The 17,444-nt window shown below is 39.4% G+C and overlaps 1 protein-coding gene across 1 annotated transcript in view; it reads right to left on the bottom strand.

Moving 5' to 3' along the window:
* AspRS (aspartyl-tRNA synthetase) overlaps positions 1 to 17,126 on the bottom strand; it is a 47,728-nt gene extending 30,602 nt beyond the window's left edge. Inside the window, exons 1-2 of the mRNA XM_071658260.1 lie at positions 16,990 to 17,126; positions 72 to 174 (exon numbers count right to left, since the gene is read on the bottom strand). Coding sequence (XP_071514361.1) covers positions 72 to 174; positions 16,990 to 17,012 — 126 coding nt within the window. The 5' untranslated portion in view covers positions 17,013 to 17,126. The remainder of the gene's footprint in view (positions 1 to 71; positions 175 to 16,989) is intronic.
* Between the last annotated feature and the right edge of the window lie 318 nt (positions 17,127 to 17,444).

The raw sequence follows: 17,444 nt of genomic DNA, 5'->3' as shown, positions 1-17,444 counted from the left end.
GTCTGTACCCTTGCGCTACCTCGCTAATGCGGGAAACAGTGACAAAGTACAATAAATAAATAATTACTTACATTTTGTGTTGCATTTTGTGCTTTATATTCAGCTTTCTTTGCAGCCTTCTCAGCTGCCTTCTGTGCTTTCTTTACAGCCTTCTTACTCAGTCCCTCCCCAGTGCTGAAAGTAAAAGATCATTTCATGATCAGTAATGGATTTTCAAGAGTCAAGTATTTAGTTACATGGTAGAAAAAAGAAAAATTATTAGTACTTGTAAACTTCTGGAGTTGTCACAATGATAACTAATATTGGCAGCAGAAAACATCACACTCTCCCTACCTATAGAAAACAAAGCTATCAACTTTGCGTACATTTATATTACTCAAACTTTGATAGGTCTGGTCATCCTGTTTTCTTTCTCGCATCTTTCCTTCAACATTCATAAGTCAAATTTGTAATTTTGTCAATCTTCTACACAGAGATAGTAATACTTAAAATTCTAATTTTCTTCGAAAATAACAATAATCCATCCAAATCCAAGGTTGACAATGCCTATTTTTCTAATTATAGCCCTGCATATTTCCCTTACAAGTCCAGCACTCTTTATTTCTTTTTTTTTTTTTTTTTTTTTTTTTTTTACTTTTAACGGTTACTGGAATTTTACTAAAAATCCACACAGGTTTATAACACTGCTTGCTCATCATTGAGGATGAGTATGCATGCAAATCTAAGAAATGTCTCGACACAATCCATCATTCACTTACTGTAATTATGTTCCATAAATAACCCTTCTTATCAAGACAGAAGGGTTTACTGCAAACTCCAGTAACAGTTTAAAAAAGTGGAGGGGACAAGGAGAAGGGGAGACCAAATTGGAGATGGAAGGATGGATGACTTTGAATGCTTAAGGCCTGAGCATGCAGTAGGATGAAAGGCATACACCAGATAAGAGTGAATTGGAGTGATGTGGTATACTGAGGAAGCGTGGTGTCAACGGACTGAGGTAAGGGATATGCAGCAGCCACAGAAATCCATGGAAACATCTGTGGGGCCTGACTGCGGATAGGGGGCTATGGTTCAGGTACAATACACATGATATCTAGAGAATGGATGCAAGTGAAAGAGGCATTTTCTTCATTTGTTCCTGGCACTACCTCACTAACTTGGAAAAAGGCAAACAAGTATGAAAAAAAGATAACCCTTAACATCTGCAGGCATACATTTTGCATACATCTATAGGTATATAGTATGTCTTGAGTTCTGAAAAATCCTGTTATAATTTCAAGCTATATCTAGAGTAGCGGTAAGGAAGAAGGCAAGTGTGAGTGCCAAATGCCCTACATAGCAATCATACTGATGGGAGGGAAATGCAAAATTTTTATTGATGTTGGTGTGTTTGCCAGTATCTTCTGAAACATACACAGTACTATATGAATACTATTAAAAAACACTAATAAGGTTTTTGTACTTGTTTACCGTTTCCCAAATTAACATGGTAATGCCAAGACCAGATGAAGAATGGCCTCAACTGCTCACAATCACTCACTAACAGTCATGTATCATACACAGAAGTCAAAACCACCACCCCACAATCAAACCTTCCAGACCTTAAAGTGGTTTTTACTAACTGCTTCATATTCATTGGTTCAGCCTGCTGGCAGTGCGTTGCCCCTTGTATAATTCTATGCTCCAATTCATTCTATTTTATGTATGCCTCACACTCTGCTGCATGTTCAGGCACCAGTAACCCAATGCAAGTTAATTCCATCCCTCCATTTCCATTCAGGTCTCCCTCTCCTCCTTGTTTCCTCCTTTTCTGACACAAATATCCTCACTCATCCTCTCTGTATGTCGAAATCATAACCTAACCTAACCTAACCCTCTACAGCTCCCTTAACCATACTCTTCTTAACATCTTTTTCTCACATTTTCACTTCTTGCTTGATGAACCCTTCTTACACCTCATGTTGTCCTCAAGAATTTCATTTTCAACATATCTGCCCCATTCCATACGTGTTTATCTGGAGATCACACCATACATACAGTGAGACACTGTTCCATCAAACATACCCAAATTTACCCTCACAGACAAGACTGCTTCCCCCACAATCAGATCCCATAGTTCCATCTGTTGCTTTTTCCATTTCTTAGTCTAAGAAACCCACTTCCTCCAGGTTCACTCCATTAAATCTCAAGTTCCTCACTGCAAAGCCTCATTATCTTACTTTTACTCATCAAATCTCATGTCCTCCTTAAACACATTCTCCCAAACTCAGACACTAGTTTCTGCAGTTTATCACATGAATTCATTACCAGAGCTGTGTCACCTACATACAGCAAAATTTCTCACCTCCTAAGCCAATCTTCCCCTAATGACAGACATGACCATCTCACCCCAGAGCCCTTGCAATTACCTCCCTCACTGCCCTATCTATAAACTGGTTAAACATCCTTGGTGACACCGTGCACCCTTGATATAGACCTGCATTCGCGTGGAACCACTCGCCCTCCTCTCTTACTACCTCTGCACACATGTTACTTGATTAAAAACTCCTTACTGCTTCTAGTAGATTTTCCCCCACACATACATTTATCACAAGATCACAGTAAGTTTAAGTATTTTCTTCGTAAAGGAACAAAAACAAAATGATTACTCCATAAATATGCAAGTTGGAAAAAATATCATTAAGTATTAAGACATACCTAAAAGCAACACAGTCCTCTCTATCTCTGATAGTAGTGAAGCAATGGCCACACAGTGGTTATTACAAGGCTAAATTCATTCTTTTTTTCTTTTCTTTTAAAAAATTCGCCATTTCCCGCGTTAGCGAGGTAGCGTTAAGAACAGAGGACTGGGCCTTTTTTGGAATATCCTCACCTGGCCCCCTCTGTTCCTTCTTTTGGAAAATTAAAAAAAAAACAAGAGGGGAGGATTTCCAGCCCCCCGCTCCCTCCCCTTTTAGTCGCCTTCTACGACACGCAGGGAATACGTGGGAAGCATTCTTAATCCCCTATCCCCAGGGAAAAAATTCATTCTTATGATGTTTAATTCTCTGAGGATGAAAGCATTTATAAGGGCACAAAAATCTCATGTTTAGGAATGGAAAAACAGTGTGAGGATGTTAAGGGGTTAATAGGATTGCATATTTCTTATGCTACGCTGAATCAGATGAGGTTTCATAGATCTGTATGCACCTTCGTGTAGTGTATCTCACCTTCTTGATAATGAAGAAATGCTGATATAAACCTCTGTGTTAAATTTTTGCTTAAAACTATAATAGAGTGGTGCCCCTACATTTCACTTTAACCATTACACCTAAAACCAAACTTACTCTGGGGTTACACTTCTGGACAATCTATTGTAAGTCCAAACTTCATAATTCAAGTAACTGAAACTTATGGTATATGGGAGTTATGTTTCTATACAAAAATTTTCCCAATCTAGCTATTATGGATGGATTAAACCTGAAACTACTGAGTTTTATATAAATTTCACTCTCATAATGTAATCTAAATATTTAATGAAAGCTTATAGGAAAAAATTACAAAAAAAGGTAATGACATAGGCTTAAGGTGCAGTTGGAGTGAGATAGGGTGGTGTGAGGATTACAGGTATGCCACCAATTTTCCAGCACTCTTGGTTCTAAAACCTTGCCAGATTCACCATTTTGCTGGACCAACCGCAGTCACGTAATAATAATTCATCAGCACACACCTAACTCACAAATCATACATCTCCCATGTGTCTAAAGTATACCATAGACTGCTAGAAATTTAAATTAAACAAATATTAAATGTTTGAGTACCCTAAGATGGTAAGTCTGTCTTTAGAGTGTTTGAATCCTGTGGGGTCTTATTCGTCTTCTGTTGTTAGTGTTTTTCTAGGTGTGCATTGCAAGAATAATGCAGTTTCATCTGCATTATACTCCTGCTCAGGACTGAGGTGGTCGTCAGCTATGAGTTTTGCAAATTCATCCACATACTCGGCAGCTCCTTCGTGGTTTGCAGACCACTTTTCTCTGCACACTTTATTCATGGAAATTCCATGAATGCTTCTTGAATCTTTGAAGCCATCCTTCAGTATAGTCACATTCATGTTGTAATTTAAGGTCTTTATGGAACAACTTAGCCTGGCCCATTATCATGCTAACTGACAAGTCCACTCCATCATCACTCGATCGGCTCAGTACTGTTACCGTCTTTCATAGTTTTTCTAATCATCATTTGCTGCTTGGAATCGCTGTCTGCATATATTTTCAATATTTTCTCCTTTTGCTTGTTTATATCATAAACAGTTGATGAACCAGTACTGTAGATATCACACATTTTACGGACCAAAACATTACAGTCCATATTTTTCAAGTTATACTTTATCTTGGATCAACATGGACTGGTGTTTACGTTTGACACCACGAAAGACACTCTTATATGTCTTAGAAGCCAGAGCAAGGGTTAAATCTAAGCAAAATAAGCTAAGAATCTCACAGAATTGCGGTATCACTACCGAGTGCAGTGTAAAGAATGTAAAATAGTGCGCCCTACACACAATGCCATCTGTGGCCGCCCATTAAACTAGTCCGGTGGCCACGGTAATTTCAAGTTCCCTCATGTAATTTTGTCCGGACTAACGAAGGTGCCGAACCATCAGTTGCTGGAAATTCGGTAGTGTACCTGTACTAGGGAGTGGAAGGAGGGGCTCTAGTTTTGTTTCTATCACCTTCTGTTGTCATGTCACAGATAATGCAGATATCTAATGAAGTTGACAAAAATGTGATGATAAAGTGAATCTGAGCTATGGGAAGGATAAGAAAGATATTTGACCTCTCTAAATCACCACCTGAATCATCTAATTCAGCAGTGGTTTCAAATGAAGGTGGAGAAGTTTTCATAGGCCTTTTGAAAAAAAAAATCTAGTGTTAACTGTGCAGTATGCCACTTTCTTTCTTGAAAAACCTCTTTGGAGCAACATGAAAGATCTTCAAGCCCTTAGAACAACAGGGTATGTTTGGTTGGGATCCATATTATTAGTGAAATACTTCTGTTAACATCTCAGTTGATTACTAGCAAGTTACAATAGTTGTTTCTTCTTTTCTTTCCTGTAACAGGAGTTGTTCTACCCCAAATTTCATGAGTTCATCATTGGTAAAGTCTTCAGAATGTGATTCCAACAACTCTTCCACCTCTTTCAGAATCTCTTCAAAGCCAACATTGCTACTAACAATTGTCAGCTGGATCTGGAGTATTGTTTCTTCCTGCCTAAAACATAATAACCCATGCACTCATACAGCCATATCTTATCCCAAATACCATTCATTGTCATGGGTTTCATTCCCTCCCAGGATGTAGTGATGCTGTCAACAGTATTCACAATGTTAAACTTCTTCCACTGCTACCTGGCCAAAGGCTTACCCTTTACATATGTATCTTTGAAAAGTTGGAAAATGTCCTCCTCTGGTAATATGCCATAAAGGTGGAAATGACCCATGGATTAAAGCAAAGAAGCTGTGATTTTTGGGAGAAACACTACCCTATCATTTGGTTTCATCTCAGTCAGATGCTCAGAATAGCCTGGTTCATTGCCAAGAACAAGCAATGCTTTCTTGGCTAAATCTCTGCTGGCACAGATGCAATCTACAAACAGCAAGAAAGTGCCAGTACACTTATTTTCTTTTTTTTAAGGGTAGCCCAAGCCTCAATGTCAGTATGTTAGATCACAGGTAATGCTAACTTACACAGCCCTTTATTGACTGTTGGATTTCCAAATTGAAACAGCAAGATAATAATGTTAAAACTTCTCTCAGCATCAAGCAATCTTTGGCTGCCTTGAACACTACAACACCATAACTTGCACCTTTTGTAAATTAGCCGTTTCATCAATGTTTACGACTCCCTGAAGTGTGTAAACTCCTTCATCAATATTTTTTTTGAGATGCCCCAGGTATCAATGAGCCTCTTCATTATCAACAATGGCTGCGTCTCCATACATAAGGATGTCATGGAAACCACGATGCTTTATAAACCACTGAAATGACCCCATATTTGCAGCTAAAGCTTTCCCTTGACTTGTCTTGCCTGCTCCACTCTTTGTCATTATAAAAATGACTTCAATTTATGCATAATCAGAATAGCCATGGCATACTTCCTTAAGTTCTGAAATTTTAAGTCTTTGAGCTACCTCCCATTCCTTGCTTCTTTACTTTACCTGTCTAAAAAAAAAGACTACATTTCTCAAGGATGTATACTCTGGTGCAGTCCATCCCTAAAAAACAAGATCACTCCAACCTATTTATCCTATTGCTCCACTCAAACTCCCTTCTTTTTGATCAAAAATACAAATTTGACAGTGCTAGGCCCACTTGTTATCTCTTGTGATTCATCTCTGGTCCTCCCCTCTCAAGGATTCTAATGAAAGTTTTGTTGTAGATGTCTATATCTCCAAAGCAACTGACAAAGTGTGGGATACTGGCATATATCTTGCTTTATAAATGACCCCAGTTTTTTCTTCTCTAAATATGTAAGAGTCAAGTGTTGGAAGAAGAGAACACAATACTTTACCTTTCTTAAGCTTTCAGAATTTTAACCACAGTAGGAAGCTCCAACTCTCCAAACATAGGAGATTATAACTTCAGAAATTACTTTGATCCTATTCCTTAGAGTGTACATAGGAGATTTCTATCTATCTACCTATATCTCTGATGCTCATTCCTTCTGAGAACACCCATTATAGGGGTGGCCACAGCAAGAGTCCCCACTCATCCCTCTCCTTACATGCTTCCTTTGCAAACACCATTCCATGCATTCTTCCACCATTTCTCTCCTTCCAGTACTCTATCCCTCTATTTCCCTGTGTTACAGGAGGTCTTCCTCTCATAGCAATCCCTTCAATTGTCCTATCATAAGCTCTCCTCCTAAGCTCCCACTCTTACATTTAATCCACGTCCAACCCTAAAGGTATTACTTTTCACCCACTCTGCCACTCTACAACTCATTCCCTTTGTATTCCATGCCATATCACATCTCTCATTCAACCCCTGATCACTTCCTTCATTCCATCTAGTCATGCCACATGCTCCTCTCAAATAACTCACTTCCACAATTTGGATTCTTGACCACTGTAATTCATTCCATATCCATGTTTTAGCTGCATAGGTCAGGGTCAGGAGGACTATGCTGTCCCTTCATCCTTTCTTCACTTCCATTCTATTTCTTTAATGGTAGCCGAGATGGCACAGGCAGCCACCCCATTAACATCCGTAACAGGGGGGGGGGGGGGGGGGGGGGGGGGGGGGGGGGGATGTGATAACAGGTAGTGATGAAGTGAGTATTTTGAAGGTTTCTTGAATGTGTTTGATGATAGAGTGGCAGATGTAGGGTGTTTTGGTCTGGGTGGTGTGCAAAGTGAGAGGGGCAGGGAGAACAGTTTGGTTAAGAGAAAAGAGGTGGTGAAAGCTTTGCAGAAGATGAAATCCAGCAAGGCAGTGGGTTTGGATGGTATTGCAGTTAAATTTATTAAGAAAGGGGGTGACTGTGTTGTTGATTAGTTGATAAGGATATTCAAGGTGAGGTGCCCCAGGATTAGTGGAATGCATACATAGTGCCGATGTACAAAGGCTTAGGGGATAAAGGTGAGTGTTCAAACTACAGAGGCATAAGTTTGTTGAGTATTCCTGGAAAACTGTATGGGAGTGCATTGATTGAGAGGGTGAAGGCAAGTACAGAGCATCAGACTGGAGAGGAGCAGTGTGGTTTCAGAAGTGGTAGAGGATGTGTGGATCAGGTGTTTGCTTTAAAAAGAAAGTGTGAGACATTCTTAGAAAAACAGATGGATTTGTATTTAGCATTTATGGATGTGGAAGGTCTCAAGAGTATATGGGGTGGGAGGTAAGTTGCTAGAAGTAGTGAAAAGTTTATACCAAAGAAGTAAGGCATGTGTATAAGTAGGAAGAGAGAAGAATGTTTGGTTCCCAGTGAAGGATGGTCTGTGGCAGGGGTGTGTGATGTCCCCATGGTTGTTTAATTTGTTTATGGATGGGATGGTTAGGGAGGTAAGTGCAAGAGTTTTGGAGAGAGGGGTGAGTATGCAGTCTGTTGGGAATGAGAGGGCCTAGGTAGTTAGTCAGCTGTTGTTCACTGATGATACAGCTCTAGTGGCTGATTCAAGTTAGAAACTGCAGAAGTTGGTTACTGAGTTAGGAAAAGTATGTGAAAGGAGAAAGCTGAGTGTAAATGTGTATAAGAGCAAGGTTATTAGCTTCAGTAGGGTTGAGGGACCTGTGAATTGGGATGTAAGTTTGAATAGAGAAAAATTGGAGGAATTGGAGCATTTTAGATATCTGGGAGTGGACTTAGCAGCAAGTGGAACCATGGAAGCAGAAGTGAGTCACAGGGTGAGGGAGGGGTCGAAGGTTCTGGGAGCAATGAAGAATATGTGGAAGGAGAGAATTTTATCTCAGAGAGCAAAAATGGGTATGTTTGAAGGAATGGTAGCTCCAACAATATTATATGGGTGTGAGGCTCAGGCTATAGATAAGGTTGTATGAAGGACAATGGATGTGCTGGAAATGAAACGTTTGAGGACAATATATGGTGTGAAATGGCTTGATCGTGTAAGTAATGAAAGGGTAAGTCTTACAGAGATGTGTGGATATAAAAAGAGTATGGTTGAGAGAACAGAAGAGGGTGTGTTGAAATGGTTTGGACATATGGAAAGAATGAGTGAGGAAAGGTTGACAAAGAGGATATATGTGTCAGAGGTGAAGGGAATGATGAGAAGTGGGAGACCAAACTGTAGGTGGAAGGATGGAGTGAAAAAAATTTTGAGCAATCTGGGCCTGAACATACAGGAGGGTGAGAGGCATGCAAGGAATAGAGTGAAGTGGAATGATGTGGTATACTGGGGGGTCAACGTGCTGTCAGTGGACTGAACCAGGGTATGTGAAAAATCTGAGGTAAACTATAGAAAGGTCTGTGGGGCCTGGATGTGGATAGGGAGTTATGGTTTCAATGCATTACACATGACAGCTAGAGACTGAGTGCGAACAAATGTGGCCTTATTTGTCTGCTTTCCTGTTGATACCTCACTGAAGCAGGGGGTAGCGATGATGTTTCCTGTGAGGCAGGGTAGCACCAGGAATAGATGAAAGCTTTATTATACTTCATACTTGCTGAACCTTTCACTGCAACACATTTTTTTTGTCCTTTAAAGTTATGGAGACCTTCGATTATCACATGCATTCCTCCTTCATATTGGGTGATTACATTCATTTTCAATTCCAAATCAAGTGTCTTCCTTGGCTTCTTGCCAGATCTATCAACATGAGATGGGTTTTGCCTTTTGAGGTGTAATACAAAAAAGGTTTAATCCAGCATGAAATTTTTTTAGATTCACTTGAATAACACGCCCTTACTGAATGGTAACTGAGATCATGAGCTGAGAGAGATGCTGTGATGTACACAACGCTGGATATTGTCTGACAGTCACCATCGCACACACACAGCCATTGACACTATACACAATGCTGGATATTGTCTGACAGTCACCATCATACACACACAGCCATTGACACTAGCAGAGGTACGACCAAGCTTAATTTTCATATTTACATTAATATTTCATTTTATATTTCAATGTTGGGGTGAAGAGAGTGGTGAGAGTAAGTGAGCTTGGAAAGAAGACTTGTGTGAGGAAGTACCAGGAGAGACAGAGTGCAGAATGGAAAAAGGTGAGAGCAAATGATGTAAGGGGAGTGGGGGAGGAATGGGATGTATTTAGGGAAGCAGTGATGGGTTAGGCAAAAGATACCTGTGGTATGAGGAAGGTGGGAGGTGGGCAGATTGGAAAGGGTAGAGAGTGGTGGGATGAAGTAAGAATGTTAGTGAAAGAGAGAGAGGCATTAGGACGATTTTTTTAGGCAAATAGTGCAAATGGCTGGAAGATGTATAAAAGAAAGAGGCAAGAGGTCAAGAGAAAGGTGCAAGAGGTGAAAAAAAGGGCAACAGAGTTGGGGTGAGAGAATATCATGCAATTTTAGGGAAAATAAAAAGATGTTTTGGAAGGAGGTAAATACAGAGCGTATCACGAGAACAAATGGAAACATTAGTGAAGGGGGCAAATGAGGAGGTAATAACAAGTAGTAGCGAAGTGAGAGGGAGATGGAGTGAGTATTTCGAAAGTCTGGTGAATGTGTTTGACGATAAAGTGGCAAATATAGGATGTTTTGGTCGAGGTGGTGTGCGAAGTGAAAGGGTGAAGGAGAATGACTTGATAAACAGAGAGGAAGTAGTGAAAGCTCTGTGGAAGATGAAAGCCAGCAAGGTGGCTGGGTTTGGAAGGTATTGCTGTGGAATTTATTAAAAAAAGGGGGTGATTGTGTTGTTGACTGGTTGGTGAGGATATTCAATGTATGTATGGTTCATGGTGAAATGCCTGAGGATTGGCAGAATGTGGGAGTTAAGTTGCTGGAAGCAGTGAAAAGTTTTTATCGAGGATGTAAGGCATGTGTACAAGTAGGTAGAGAGGAAAGTGATTGGTTCTCAGTGAGCGTTGGTTTGCGGCAGGGGTGCATGATGTCTCCATGGTTGTTTAATTTGTTTATGGATGGGGTTGTTAGGGAGGTGAATGCAAGAGTTTTGGAGAGGGGTAAGTATGCAGTCTGTTCTGGATGAGAGGGCTTGGGAAGTGAGTCAGTTGTTGTTCACTGATGATACAGCGCTGGTGGCTGATTCAGGTGAGAAACTGCTGAAGCTTGTGACTGAGTGGTAAAGTGTGTGAAAGAAGAAAGCTGAGAGTAAATGTGAATAAGAGCAAGGTTATTAAGGACAGTAGGGTTGAGGGACAAGTCAATTGGGAGGTAAGTTTGAATGGAGAAAAACTGGAGGAAGTTAAGTGTTTTAGATGGAACCATGGAAGTGGAAGTGAGTCACAGGATGGGGGAGGGGGCGAAAGTTCTGTGAACGTTGAAAAATGCGTGGAATGCAAGAACATTATCTCAGAAAGCAAAAATGGGTATGATTGAAGGAATAGTGGTTCCAACAATGTTATGTAGTTGCGAGGCATGGGCTATACATAAGGTTGTGTGGAGGAGGGTGGATGTTTTTTGGAAAAAAGATGTTTGAGGACAATATGTGGTGTGAGGTGGTTTGTTCAAGTAAGTAATGAAAGGGTAAGAGAGATGTGTGGTAATAAAAAGAGTGTGGTTGAGAGAGCAGAAGAGGATGTATTGAAATGGTTTGGTCACATGGAGAGAATGAGTGAGGAAAGATTGACAAAGATGATATATGCGTCAGAGGTGGAGTAACAAGGAGAAGCGGGAGACCAAATTGGAGGTGGAGGGATGGAGTGAAAAAAATTTTGAGTGATTGGGACCTGAACATGCAGGAGGGTGAAAGGCGTGCAAGGAATAGAGTGAATTGGAACAATGTGGTATACCGGAGTCGACATGCTGTCAATGGATTGAACCAGGGCATGTGAAGTGTTTGGGGTAAACCGTGGAAAGTTTTGTGGGGCCTGGATGTGGAAAGGGAGATGTGGTTTCAGTGCATTATACATGACTGCTAGGACTGAGTGTGAACGAAAGTGGCCTTTGTTGTCTTTTCCTAGCGCTACCTTGTGAGCATGCAGGGGGAGGGCGTTGTCATTTCATGTGTTTCGAGGAGGCGACAGGAATGAATAAAGGCAGCAAGTATGAATTATGTACATGTGTATATATGTATATGTCTGTGTATGTATATATATGTATACGTTGAAATGTAAAGGTATGTATTTGTGTGTGTGTGGACGTGTATGTATATACATGTGTATGTGGGTGGATTGGGCCATTCTTTCGTCTGTTTCCTTGCACTACCTCGCTAACGCAGGAGACAGCGACAAAGTATAATAAACAAATAATAAATACATATACATATACACATATATACATATTCATGCTTGCCTTCATCCATTCCCAGCGCTACCCCACCCCACAGGAAACAGCATCACTATCCCCCACTTCAGTGAGGTAGTGCCACGAAAACACACAAAAATGCCACATTTGTTTACATTGTCTCTAGCTGTCAAGTATAATGCACCAAAACCATAGCTCCCTATCTACATCCAACTCCTTAGACCTTTCCATGGTTTACTCCATACAATTCACATGCCATGGTTCAGTCCACTGACAGCACATTGACCCCAGTATACCACATCATTACAATTCACTCTATTCCTTGCATGCCACTCGCCCTCTTGATGTTCAGGCACCGATTGCTCAAAATCTTTTTCAATCCATCCCTCCACCTCCAATTTGGTCTCTCAATTCTCCTTGCTCCCTCCACCTCTGATACATATATCCTCTTCGTCAATCTTTCCTCACATTCTCTCCATGTGTCCAAACCATTTCAACACACCCTCTTCTGCTCTCTCAACCAAACTCTCTTTATATCCACACATTTCTCTTACCCGTTCATTACTTACTTGATTAAACCACCTCATACCACATATTATACTTAAACATTTCATTTCAAACACATCCACCCTCCTCTGTATAACCCTATTTATAGTCCATGCCCCACAACCATATAACATTTTTAGAACTACTATTCCTTCAAACATACCCATTTTTTGCTCTCTTGAGATAACGCTCTCTCCTTCCTAACATTTTTCATTGCTCCCAGAATCTTCACCCCCTCCTCCACCCTGTGACTCGCTTTCACTTCCATGGTTCCATTCAGATATCTATAACACTTCACTTCCTCCAATCTTTCTCCATTCAAACTTACATCCCAATCAACTTGCCTTTCAACCCTAATAAACTTAATAACCTTGCTCTTATTCACATTTACTCTCAACTTCCTCCTTTCATACCTTTTTCCAAACTCATTCAACAACTTCAGCAGTTTCTAACTTGAATCAGCCACTAGAGCTATATCATCGGTGAACAACAACTGACTCACTTCCCAGGAATCAGCCACTAGAGCTGTATCATCGGTGAACAACACCTGACTCACTTACCAGACCCTCTCATCCCCAATTGACTGCATACTTGCCCCTTTCTAAAACTCTTGCATTTACCTCCCTAACCACCCCATCCATAAACAAATTAAACAACCATGGGGGCATCACACACCCTTGTGGCACACTACCCTTCACTGGGAACCAATCACTCTCCTCTCTTCCTACTTGTACAGATGCCTTACATCCTTGGTAAAAACTTTTCACTGCCCCTGGCAACTTACCTCCCACACCATATACCATTAAGACCTTCCACAAAGCATCTCTGTCAACCCTATCATATGCTTTCTCCACATCCATAAATGCTACATACAAATCCATCGGTTTTTATAAGTACTTTTCAAACACATTTTTCAAAGTAAACACCTGATCCACACATCCTCTATCACTTATGAAACCACACTGCTCTTACCCAGTCTGATGCTTTGAACGTGCCTTCACCCTCTCATTCAATACCCTCCCATTTAATTTCCTAGGAATACTCAACAAACTTATGCCTCTGTAGTTTGAACACTCACCTTTATCCCTTTTTTCTTTGTACAACGGCACTATGCATGCATTCCGCTAATCCTCAGGCACTTCATCATGGTTCAAACATACAATGAATATCCTTACCAACCAATGAACAACACAGTCACCCCCTTTCTTGATAAATTCCACTGCAATACCATCCAAACATGCCGCCTTGGCAAAGCTTTCACCTCTTCCCTCTCAACCAAACCATTCTCACTTTGCACACCACCTCAACCAAAATGCCCTCTATCTGCCACTTTATCATCAAACACATTCAACAAATCTTCAAAATATCAACTCCATCTCCTCACTGAATCACTAACTGTTACTACTTCCACACTTGCCCCCTTCACTGATGTACCCATGTGTTCTCGTCTTACTTTATTTACCTCCTTCCAAAACATCTTTTTATTCTCCCTAAAATTTAATGATGCTCTCTCACCCCAACTCACATTTGTCCTCTTTTTCATCCCTTGCACCTTTCTCTTGACCTCCTGCTGCTTTCTTTTATAAATCTTTCAGTTAAAGGGTTATCCTGACATTTTCACTAATACTGTATATTCAGCCTTTATCACCTTATTCAGTGCTGTTCAACAAATCATAACGGTTCAAATCATGCTCTGCAACAGTTATAGTATTCTCTAAGAAACTATACTTGCACTGCAGAACACAATTACGCAATATTCAAAACTATGTTGAGCTATTCTAGACAATTACCAAAACCTCATCTGTTATCTGAAATGACCTAAGAAATGTATTAACATTAACTTCGTCTGCTACTGGGATCATGTACCTACTCATCATCATCTATTTGCTGACATCCAGTGCTTAATCAGTAGTGTAACTAGTTAGTATATTTTGATTAGAATATTGAACATTAAGATAAATCTTGACTATGAAGATGAGCTCTTCACACCTTCTGTTGATATTCTACATCAACCAACTCTACATTTTCCTGATATACTATTACTGACTTATTAATAATATTTCATAAAACATAATGCTTAAGACCATGTCATGCACGTTTTATTGTTTTCTCTAAATTCTAAACTAATGTAAAAGAGTAAAATCACTCAGTATCCAAAACTAATAGCAATGCAGAGCCAAACTGTCATATTACCAATCTTTTAAGATTAGGTGTGGTTGTAAGTGTTCTGGTAAAAAATTTTATTAACCTCACATCTTCCCTAACATATACAACCCTCAGTAATTCATCAGAAAATGTACGTGTACATTCTAGTTGACAGATTTTGATGAAAGGGTTAACAATGACTCCCTTACACCCAAGAGAGGTGATGGAGAATAGGGGTTTTTAACTATAGCACCTATTCCCACAAAACCTACAGCAAGTCCAAACAGAATGGGCAGGCCTTTAAACTTGAGGCAAATGGATAAAAGCACTCTGTACTAATTGTTTAGAGTGTAATTAACTGCTGGTATTACTTTCATCAAAATCTATCAACTGCAACAGGCAAAACACCTACGGTATTCCATTGTAATTTGTAAATGTCCAAAGCAAGAAGACATTTACAAATCACCGTCATGCAGATGGGTAGAGACATATTTCACTTAGTGCTTGTTTGGATTCTATGGAGCTTTATCAGTTTTGTAAATCGATGTACAAACTAATCATACCTTACCTTACTCTTGGTTATAATACATGTAACACGTTTTTAAGCCCCACCATTGCTTTATCTGTTGCCTCAGCATCGCTGTACGTGTCTTAAAACATACAAAAAGTAGGGTTTTCCCATTTAAATTCAACTCGGCACTACAAAGTGGGCAGTAACGTCTTATTAATTATATGATATGCTAAAAGGAAGGAAACTGTTGTGTCCAGGTCTTGAATTACATGCAACTGTTCATATCATGTGCAGTCAGAAGCTTTTTCAATGATGAAACACTGGAAGAAACATGTCAGATCTTTTGATATCAGATGTACGGGAAACCATCAATACTCATTACTGACAAGTAATTGTTTTCCTTTTTGTTCATGATGCATGATGATTAAACATTCTGATCATTTAAAGATTTAAGTTATTCCATATTTTTATAAAATCAAAATGCAAAAAATATGAATTTCATGTTCTGTCCAAAAGGTACACAAATGCAATCCTACAGATGTCAACTTTTTAAAACACAAGGTACCATTTCTAGTATTATGGTTTTAACACCTAATATAGATACCATCAAACACTAGCAAAGAATATACTTATGTGTGTACTCCAAAATGAGGGAATATAACTATTATTAGGCTGCACATATCTCACAGGCTCTAGTTTTTATGTTACTTTTGGATATTATTATACTTTACAAGATTATCAATCATTAATCATTATTTAACCCCATATTTTCCCTCTCCCTCATAATCCTCTACCTTATAAGGCTGCTTAATACCGAGTATAAATGAAAAACCCACACTTTTACATTATTTTTCACAGTGGAAACAGGGAATCCATGCAAATAAAAAGACGATTTCAAACCTACAAAACAAGCATCCTCTTTCTCACGAGTTACTACCCCTCACTACTCTTGCCTTAAAGGTAATTAATGTCTTGCTTCAAGTCGAAAAGGCTACTTATATTAAAGGAGCTTTAAACACCATTGCAATTACAGAAATACCTGAAGAACATATTACATGGAAGGTTACTAATGAAGGCAACAGTGGTATATCTTACAGAAAAAGGAGGTAATTGAGGTAATCTATTTGTAAAACACATCAAATCCTATGAAAATTTCACCTAACCTCCCTAGCAGTAGATTAACACATTCCTAGCAGTAGATTAACATATTCCTAGCAGTAGGTTAACATATTCCTAGCAGTAGATTAACATAATTCTATAATCACAGAGAAATATGTTGCACTCGTGAATCTGCTCCACCATAGTTCAGGAGGTGCACATAGAGACGATACAGTGTGTTCCCCAGCAGGAGACTACTGTAATGCAGGTACATTTCTTTCACTTGGGTTACTAGGTGGTTTTAATGAGTTCTGATGAAACTTTAGGAGTACATTGCATAATATTACTTTAACTATCTTATTTTTCCGATATATAAACAGCTCAACACCTTATTGGACATCGTTCCATCATCTATTCTCTAGATCATACTCCACAACCATGATTGTATTCTGTAAACATTATAGAAACTTTGCAACAAGTCACTCAATGTACAAAGATAAGGATGAGAAGCTGGAGATAAACTGATATATATATATATATATATATATATATATATATATATATATATATATATATATATATATATACATATATATATATGTGTGTGTGTGTGTGTGTATGCGTGTGGGTGTGGGTGTGTGTGCATAAGTTCACAGTAAATTATAATCTCACATTATCATCATCATGTTTCTATGTTGTAGGACTTATCAAAGGCAATGATACGAGAGACATTCTATCAAAAATGGCTACAACTTCCACAGTACTCACTACCCTCAGGTTTTCTCCTCTCTCTATAAAATCAACCACACTTACTCTTCTTTCTCGTCAACTGTCATGGTGAATGAAGGGCCAATACAGAGAGGCAGCTGGTACCAGGTGGTGTGCACGACTGCAGCCGCTGTCACAGTGCCAGGCTGGGCGAGTGACCCACGTTAGGTACCCAACCCAACCCAGAGTTACCTACTGTTTACATTATCAATATTATACTCTGTCCTGTCAATTTCAGTATAGTATTTGAACAGAAATTTCAAATTTAATTTCAAAATTATTTTTGAGAGGTATCATGTTCATATGAGTGAGTTTCTATATGAATGTAGAATGATTTATTTTATACACAACCCTGATTTATTAGAGCAGAACACGATCTCCCGGTGGCTGGTCCAGCCTGGGAACGGCACATACGTTCACAAATGATGAAATATAACTTGTACATGACGTTAGGCTGGCACTCATTGCGTCTTATATTTTTCATTTCATAACTAGTTGTT

The sequence above is a fragment of the Panulirus ornatus genome, chromosome 66 (assembly GCF_036320965.1).
Source record: "Panulirus ornatus isolate Po-2019 chromosome 66, ASM3632096v1, whole genome shotgun sequence".
NCBI lineage: Eukaryota > Metazoa > Arthropoda > Malacostraca > Decapoda > Palinuridae > Panulirus > Panulirus ornatus.
Note: the sequence above shows the minus strand (reverse complement) of the source record. Positions and strands in the feature narration are given on the sequence as shown.